This window comes from Benincasa hispida, chromosome 11 (genome assembly GCF_027475165.1).
Source record: "Benincasa hispida cultivar pf3 chromosome 11, pf3_genome.v1.1, whole genome shotgun sequence".
NCBI classification, from domain to species: domain Eukaryota; kingdom Viridiplantae; phylum Streptophyta; class Magnoliopsida; order Cucurbitales; family Cucurbitaceae; genus Benincasa; species Benincasa hispida.
The window spans coordinates 84710798-84720770 of NC_143488.1; the positions used below are offsets into that span (position 1 = coordinate 84710798).

Here is a 9973-nt window from a genome sequence, read left to right on the forward strand (position 1 = left end):
GAATAATAGATCTCATTTAGGGTTGTTGCATTTGTTCATCGTGGAAAGTGTTGGCTAAGTTACAAGGAAGATACTCAAGCGGAAAGGAGTCTCACACATTGTTGGAAGCCAAAGTGTTCAACACTAATATTATCACTAATATTATCACACATAGGGGGAGCCTAAATACAACTGAGAGAGAGTCTCACATCTAGGGGAAGCCTAGGTGACTCGTGAGTTGGGCTCAATGTAAATCACTGTAGCAGTCGATGTATTTCAGATAAGTACTACACTGTAATTTTTTAACTCTTTAATAGTAGTGGATTAATTTTCCTAGGCACACTGCCCCCCAGACGTAGGTGGTTTATCGCTAAACTGGGTTACCAACTCATGTGTGTCTTTACTTATTTTCTTGTTGTTAGTATTTTGTTATTACAGTACTTGTCAATATTTTTCGTTTAACATCTGTTTTTCGAGTGACAAGTCATCCTATCGTTTTTTCAATGTGATTCTAAACTTTAGGATATGTTTTAAATTTCTTGATCAAGGAGAAGACTTATGAAGATGTGATTATTAATCCTCTAATTAACTTGGCCATTTTTTAGTTAGACTTGTTTTGATCATGTTGGTGTGTTGTAAGGATATATATATATATATTTACTGATATAAGTATTAAAATATATAATTTTAATTTGGTAAATATTGCACTCAAGTTTCAAAGGATTTCATGTGAATTCAATAAGGCTCGATATCTCCATATTTTGGAAGGTAATTATTTTCTTTGCTATTTTTACTTCTAAAGAAAATCAAATTTGATTCTAAAATTCAACATTTTATAACTAAAATATTATACCACGAACATTACTAAAACAATTGAGGGTAAATTATGATTTTTGGCTCCACTAATTTTTCTCTATTATGCTCCAAGATTACCCTATAAAAAGAAGATTGATACAAGAAGGAAGGTCAAATCTAGTTGAACCACCTAGAATGTAGTTATTGGAAATACACACAAAACAATATGAAAATGTGTAACTTAGACGAATTCAAATACAATATAAGTCTTTAAAATGAGTTAATGAAAATTTCCAAGTGTTTTTCTAAAAACAAAGTGCTAATAAATAATAGGAGAATTTTCAAAAATATAAAAATAACGAAAATTATTTACACAAAATAGTAAAATTTTAATCTTCTTTTATAGAGGTTGATGGAGGTTGATAAAATTTTCATCTGTGAAAATTTTCCTAAAAGATAATTCTATGATTATGATGAGAGATGTCTATGTAAAGAAAAAAATCTTAAGGATTGGTCCTCTCTCTACCCCATTAAGTAATTCTTTTCTTCTCATCAAGAAACCTAATCAAATTCTAAATGAAAGCCAAGAGGTAAACGCAATCCCTTACTAGATCAATATCATGAATCAAGGTATGTTACTCTATCTTATTTTATTGTGAAAATCATTTAGTTTAAATATCTTGAAATTTATTATTTTGAACAACGTTAGATTTTGTTGTATAATTTAAAATTTTCACTAAAAAAATTAAAAAAATAGTTAAAAAAATCGTTACATAGTTCTATGGTTAAATCTTTTAAGTTTTCCCCAAACAATGGGTGCAAAACCTAGCTAGCTAAGAAAGTATTTTAATACAAAGATTTCTCTTTTTATGTACTACACAAGAGGATAAACATGGTTTAAAATAAACACAAATCAAAACCTAATAAAGAAATGAAAATCACAAAAATCCACCGGCTTTGGAAAATAAAAACAAAAAACAAAAACATAGGGAGACTCTTTCATCTAGTCTTAGTCATAAACAGAAATATACAGCCAATTATGTTTTTGTCCTTGCCCACCCATGAACCAAGGAAGTTTCCAAGAAATTTAAGAAAAGGCCAACTCACAAATTTTACAACAAAATAAAATCTATAATAATAACAGTAATAATACCTCATGTCTCGTGATAACTTTGAAGTTGGGACATATCACACAATTTTTTTTTTTTTTTTTTTAAGTATATAATCCTCTATGGTAGTGGAATCGGACTCGATTAAAGTCATTGGACTTTTGAACTAACTAGATTCTATTTTAACTTATTATTCCTATTTTTTTGAAGAAGTTCATTTTCGTGCTAGTTTTGTAAATGTTTCTCCTTTTGGTAAAGTTTCTAGAGAGGAGAATAAGGATGTTCGTAATTTAGTTGTTTTAGTTTCTTCTTCAAGATCTTCTAGATTTTATAAATTTATCTTTTCTTCTTCGACTTTATTTCTCCTCCTCGAGGGAATAGTGTATAGTCCTTGGTTTGTTGGTTGCCGGAATGAATTTCAATTTCAATATGTATTTATATATAATTTCAAGTTTAAAATTTGAATCATTTTTCAATTTTGTAACCTTTTAGATGATTGCTATTAGTTTTTTTCAGGTTATATAAACGTTTGTGTCGTTTTTATGAACAAGATGATAATTTAACGTTGACATAACCACAGTTCGATGATAAAAAAAAATAAATTTTATCAATTGAATTTGAAATTACTTTTATGTGTTTTTCTTAATTCAACAATATGTGAAGTAGAGAATTTGAATCTTTGACATCTTGAGTTGAGAGTATAGGGATTTTGACAAAATATAGAAGATTAATTGTTCAACAACAGAGAAATTCAAGGATTGGAAAAATGGTAAGAATAGTACAAAAGCTTTGAAAATGTGCTTTTGTCGTTAGGATAGGGAATAAAATAGTGTGATTGAAATAAATTTTCATATAGTGAATTTCTTTTTGTATGCTGTAAATTTTTTTTTTTTCATTTTTTACTTATTCCTACATTTAGTAGTTGGAGGTTTTTTCCAACAAATGGTAGTTATCGAAATAAATTATATATTTAACTTTTTCTTTTTTAAGATTTTGGTTTGGACTAACATTGAGTCGAGTCTACGCCGTACAGTAGCTTCTAAAGCAATAAATTAATAAGTTTAATTTGGACTTTAATTAAGGAGAAAAAGAAAAGAGAGGGAAAGTTACATATTCAATTAAACATTCGAAATCAACACATAAACACAGTTTAATGTTGCGTTGTTTTTGGTATAAAAAACAGAATTTTAGAATCGAAGTTTGGTCGGAAGCATGTTTTTTCTCCAACCTTCACGCCTTCGCCCACCCATTTTCCACCACCCTTCAATTTCCTCGAAACTTCTCTTTTCAAAATTTCCCCAAATTAAACTTTCGAATCATGGAGACTTTGATCTCATTCTATTCTTATGATATATGTTATTATATAGTTGGACTTAATTAATTATTATTTGTTTGCAATAACTTTGAGGGTTTTTTTTGGTAACATATTGTTATATATAGGAATAAATGACACTTAAAATAAGAAATTACTAAACCTGAGAATGTATGAGTCCAACGAATTCAAGTTGTCTCCTAAGAGATATTTGGGACACTGAATTGGTTATTATAATTGGTAGGTTATAATAGTTAGTGTTTGGGATGCAAATTATTTTTTGTTTGGGTAGGTAATAATAAATACTATGACAAATAATAAAATAAAAGATAAGTGACAAATAGTAAATAAGGTAGCAAATAGGGTTTTGAATATTATTTACTATACTTAATTGTACATTATAAATAGTTGTACACACCACTATTATAGTTGGTGCCCCAAACATGAAGTGAATTATAATAACTCACTCCATCAACTTCTAGTTGATGCCCCAAACTGCTTCTTAAAGACAATTTTATTTACTTTAATGTCTGAGTTTAGAAAGTAATTGTTTTTCGACATAAAGCAAATTACATTTCTTATAGAAACAGCATCAAATTCACAAGATTAACGAACTTTACTTTGTGGAGCATTATAATGACTTCAATAAATTTTATAAATGGATAATTTTTTTATAGGGGAGAAAAGTGCTGATGAGAAAAGTGAAAAAAAAAATCAATTTGAAGAAGATGACATATTTTATAGACTAATTCATGATCATTCAAGTAGTTGTGTCTCTTCTTCAAGTTGGTTACAAAATAAAATATGCATCCATTAAATTGCAAAACTCATGGAATTGAAAAGGAAGCAACCCTTTATTTATTTCATATTTACATATTAATATTTTCTTTATAGAAGACTTTTGAAATATAAAAAATATTTAAAAATATTTACATTTTATAGTAAAAAGTTCCAAAAATGTTTTGTACTTTTGGAACTTTTTACTATAAAATGTAAATATTTTTAGAATTTTTCTATTTATAAGAATTCCCCTTCTTTTTATATCTCTACATTTATGATTTATGTTGTTGCAAATTGCTTTCTAATTTCAATTATTTGCAACAGAGTAATTGTATTAGAACTTATCACTGATAGATAGTGATATTTTATTATATTTATAAATAAATTGACTCATTTTCTTATAATTAAAAATATTTCTAATAATTTTTTTAAAATTATTTTAATACTTCTACCCAATTATCAAATGTCTAAATCTACTTTATAAACTTTCGGTAAATTTTAAAATTAGCCCTTTAAAAAAAATAAAATTAATTATTTTCAAAAAAAGTATTTTAATTAGTCTATTGTTTAATTTGTTAATAAAAATTAATCTGCCTCCCATAAATTTTAACTTTTATATTTTCAAATATCTAAATCTAATCTATTTTTTTCTTTTTAAAATTAAATCAACCTCAAATTAGTCGTGGAATATGAAGCACAGATATTTCATGTGAGGCAAAGAATCAATATCAGATACGTATCGGATACCGATACTTCCAGATACTTCACATATATGTATCTGACACATAATTTGACGTATCTATACTTTTAGATACTTTCCAAATACGTATCTAACACGCAATTTGATGTATCTATTTTTATGCATATTTTTTTTAAGAAAAAAACAAGTAACTCATATAATACTTCTCAATCTAAAATTATGCAACCTATTTAAAAAGCTCAATACTCAAGTCCAAAACTAAAGAAAACTAAATAAATAACGGACCAAACCATAGACTAGAATCATCTAATCTATTTTCACATTTGAGTCCCCACAAAGTCCACCAAAATATAAACCATTTGGATGTCTTCAACAATAAGTTATTCGTTTATATTCATACTTCTTTCTCTAATCATCTTCTTCTTTACAATATGAGTCACTTTTCTATTGTATTTTATTAACTATTGTACTTCAACATCTTAGATATTCTTTTTTTTGTATTATATTTCAGTGTTCGTATTCCATTTTGTGCTATTGTTATTAACTTGTATACTAAATTTATCTATATCTTATATTTTTTTAAAGAAAAAATGTATTTTCAACATATCAGTATCATCGATTTTAAAAATATATATATTTAAAAATATATAAAAAAAAGTAACATATTTTTAGACGTATCCATATCTTAATTTTTTTAGAAATTGACGAATAATCGTATTCGATCGTATCGTGTAGTCGTATCTGTATTTATGTTTCATGACATGGAATTAAACATGAATATTTAAAAATATATAATTGGATAAAAATAGTTTTTTAATTAGAAGTAATTAAATAAACATGCGAAATAAGAAGGAAAAAGAAAAAGAAATCGGAGAAGGGATGATTTGACCAATGTTGTCCGATCCGACGACTTAGCGCCGTTTTTATATACTTAACAACAACCAACGCAAATACAAAGATCTTTTTTCTTAAAAAAAAATTATTATTATTAGTAATAATTAAACGAAAAAAATGAACAGTGATGATTGGGTTCATCTCTGGCAGTCCATCATACGCGCAAAGTCCTCGAAGCAGACGAACCCATCTCCATTCTTGTCCACTCCCGCTATCATACGCCGGCAATCCTCTAACGTGCACTGCTCATCCCCCATAGCCGTGAACACACTGAAAAGCTCCTCCGCCGTAATTCTCCCATCGTGATCAGCGTCGAATATCTCAAACGTATCTCGTAGCTCAGAGTGGCAAGCCGGTCCGACACGGTCCATTGCGCCCATCATAGTCTTAAGCTCTTCCTCACTCGGCGGTTCGGCTCCGATTAGGCCGAGTAAAGCCTCCAGTTCCTTGCGAGAGAGTGTGGAGTCGGAGAAGTCGGACCAGACGGCGGAAGGTAAGACGCTGGTGGGAGTGCCGGCGGAGGAGGAGGAGGAGGCGGAGCCGAAGGAGGGAGGTTGGGATCGGGAGAGTTTGGAGCGGTGGGATTTGGAAGAGAAGAGACGGTTGGGATTGAAGGATTTGAGGAGCTTCATTTTGAAATGGAAATGGAAATGAAATGAAGAAAATTGAATTTGATTTGGGAAGAAGGGAATTTGGGGCAATTAGAGTGAAGAAGATGAAGGGGGTTATATGGTGGGAGAGAAGGAGAAACTCTGAAAATTGTGTACTACCCCTTATGCAACTTCCCGGAAACTTCCTTTCTAACTCTCTTTTTCTTTTCTTTTCTTTTTCGCCCCCATTTTTATTATTTTTCGTGGGAAGAAACGGTAATACTCTTTCAATATTATAAAATATAAGAAATTACGTCTTTGGTTCTCGTTTCTACTTATTTCTATTTGGCCCAAAAATTTTAAAACTAACCCTTTTGGCTTTTAGGGACTTGGCATCTATTTCTTGATCCCTATATATTTTTTAAAATATGATATTTTTTCTTGAATTAAATTTTATTTTCATTATCATTTGACCCTTTAAAGTTTCAAAAACAACAAGCGTAATTCCTAAAACTTAGATTTATTGGGGGGAAATGGTATATATAGAACTTAATATGTTCGCCCATAATTTATGTTCTAAGTGTGCTTATGAAGATGAAGGAAAATGGTGACGAATGAATATGATGAATGGAGATGGATTGAGTGATTTCTCTCTTGGTAAGAAAATTAGGCAATGTGTTGGTAGTGGATGTGTGCACACCTTGTGAACGTGCATAAATTCTCTCAAGTCAGACCCAAGTATAAATCTAACTTAAGTTTCCTGATAAGTCTAGGGTTGAATGCAGGGACTCTAAAATGCTTCTAACGCAAAACTTGTTTTTGGATCTAATACATACGTTTCCTAATTAACTTGAGAAATGTTGGTTATTTACACTGAGCTAATGGCATGCATGCAAGAAGAATTAGAAGTTCAGAGGGAAAAAGGGATTTATGAATGAATGGTTTTAAGTGTAAGTGGTATGCGTTGATTCCAAGTAGGATTAGCAAGCGTAATAAAGATGAGATAAAGATGATATAGATGCTTGTCTACAATCTAAATGTATGTGCTATGTGTTAGAATTTCTGTTCTTCAATTCATATTCAGTTCAACATCTCTCAATGCGAATGTCACATATAATCCTATCTCTAGGGTGCATATGTTGGCTACAAAGAACAGGCAAAAGATGCGAGCAACTTTATTTCTAAACCTATTTTGCACCCTGACTTAATGCGTTCTATAGTTAAATTGATCTCTCGAATGATTTAACTACTTAATCACTTTAATCAACTGATCAAGATGATTTAAGCACAAATTTCAAGTTCTCATTAAGTCAGAAAACTAGAAAACACAAACAATTTCGAATGTAAACAGATGGAGACGTGTTGAATGGCCAAAAGATAAGATTGAATTAAGGATAAAAAATGTTTATACAACAATCTCAGCTTGAAGAAATGAAATGAGGAATGGAAATGAAATGTAAAAAGGAAGAAGTCAAGCCGCAGAGTTCAATCTCTTATCCTCCTTGGCTTGACTTTAATGCTTGTTTCAACCAACTTGGTTAAGAAGTTGATGAAGATCTCTCTCTCGAGCTTTATCTCCAACAGCTCCTCTTGATCAACGATGGAATGGTATCTTCCCTCATATTTCTTGCTTGCAGATGGAAGAGTCTAACTACCGAAGAAAATTCTAACTGTCTAGCTCTAAGGTGTCTTTCTATGCTTCAACAATTGGCTTATCCTTTTACAGGAAAATCTCGACAACTTGGTGATTGACTTACATTAAATTCCATACCCTGGACTAGGCCCCTGTCACTTCTGAGATGATCAGATGCCACTAGTCAGCTGCCCATACATGCAAGTGGTGATTTGACATAAAAAGCACGAACCAATATATCCTTTCTGTAGAGCATTCTCAGACGTCTACAACACTTAGTGAATTTCTTTGATTCCTGTGTTAAGATGCGTTAGTGAATTATATTTTTACTAAAATGATACTTTTGTATGAGTTAACTGAAGATTTTTACTAAAAGGATAATTTTATATGAGTTAACTGCATGTATGGAATTTCATGTGTTTTTCTTCATAACGAATGCGTTTATATCACTAAAGTATCTAATTGTTCCAACTTTGAGATAACAATAACTTGTATTTCTACAAGTTATCACACCCCCTAAATTTTGAATAATGCTCATCCTCGAGTATTTTTAAAATATTCCTTCTTACATTTTCGTGGTCTTAACGTACTAGCTCCACCTCTCATCATGTCTAACCTACAAATGTTTGAGATTGGCATTTGAAAATATAAGTTTGTTCCCTTTCCCAAACAAATATATAATCGGTCTCTAATGCGGCAAACTATTTCTTCAAAACTCTTTGCTTTCTAAAACATTTCAATCTTTCAGATCCAATAATGTGTTTAAAGGTTCTCTTGTTATAAAAATTCTTCCTAAGTGCAAGTTAATTATTCTCTTATAGGACTACCCATGCATCGATTCAAAGGACTCACCTTCGTTTTGGTTTGCCCCCACAGGTGTCATGCGAACATCAACTACGAGTGAGTGTCATTCATAACTTAACTCTTATCTAAGCATATATGCGTTATATTTTTCTACTTTGGCATAGATAGCAGAGTTGGGACGCGTTGGTCTTGGTTACTTAACCTCGTTTTGGTTTACCCCCACAGGTGTCATTTGGGCATCCAACTATGAGTAAGTGCCATTTCCAATCTTAATTCATATCACTGGGTTTTTTCCCTTGCTTTGATAGTGGAGTTTGCTTATTATGTCAGAAAATATTAAATATTTTTTATTTTATTTATTTTTTATTTAAATTAAATGAAATTAAGAAAATTTTAGAATGCATCAACTCGAACCTCCCTCATCCTCAAATTTTGGAGATTAGCAAGGTTCTCATTGTTGAAAAAGAACTATTAAAAAATACCTTAAAATTTTCAAATGGAGGTTTGTGTTTAGACCTGCATGCATGGAAAATAAAAAATATTTCATTAAATGAGGTTCTATTTTTATATTTCCAATGCCTAACTAAATATGTAAGTTATCAAACATTAATAATATCATTGAGGTATCACAACTCGACACAAGGCACAAAAGATAAGTAAAGGAATTAGAAAAGGAATTCTTAAAGGCCAACGCAAGGATCGAAAATGATTTTTTCCATTCATTAATAAAGAAATTTACATGGAATTCAAACAACTGCAAACACATACAAAAGTTCAAAATACAATTGAAACCAAAAGGCCAACACCCCCAAATTTTCTAGGATGCTGGTGCGTTATCCCTGCGTTTAGGTGTAGGGTCATCATCCATGAATCTAAGTGGATTCCTTAAATGTTGAGATAAAGGAGGAAAGGAAAACATTCCCATCAAGTCTTGGTTGATATATTGCGTTGTAAAGTCAAATTGGTCTTAGCTCTTTTGCATTTGTTGGCGTAGATAATCCCTTAGAACAACATTCTAGCATTTTAGTGTTGCCAGTTGCAAATGAAGTGCTTCCATGGATATGACCAAGGGTCTTATTTTATTTTGGATGAATTGTTTGATTTCATCCATATTGGCTTGGGGATGAGGTATGGGTGCGTTGGTTTGTTGAGGTTGGTTTTCAAGTGTCTCCCCAACTAGGTCTTCAATGATTTGGGCGTTGCTGGTTCCCAATCCAATTGGCTTATAGAGGTTCGTGGGAGGATTAAAGGAAAAAAGTATGGGTGAGCGAAAAGGAGAAGGCTGAGGGCTTTTCGTTTCGCCAATTTGATCACTGTGTGTTTCATCTTGGGGCGTTGGATCATTTAGGTCATCAACAGGGGGTTAAGGAAGGGAGA

General features: G+C 31.2%; 1 protein-coding gene across 1 annotated transcript; it reads right to left on the reverse strand.

The window, feature by feature from the left end:
* Nucleotides 1–5558: 5558 nt before the first annotated feature.
* LOC120089986 (putative calcium-binding protein CML35) lies at nucleotides 5559–6474 on the reverse strand. Its single transcript, XM_039047442.2, has one exon. It carries the CDS (start codon nucleotides 6199–6201, stop codon nucleotides 5707–5709), a length of 495 nt encoding a protein of 164 aa, XP_038903370.1. The 5' UTR covers nucleotides 6202–6474; the 3' UTR covers nucleotides 5559–5706.
* Between the last annotated feature and the right edge of the window lie 3499 nt (nucleotides 6475–9973).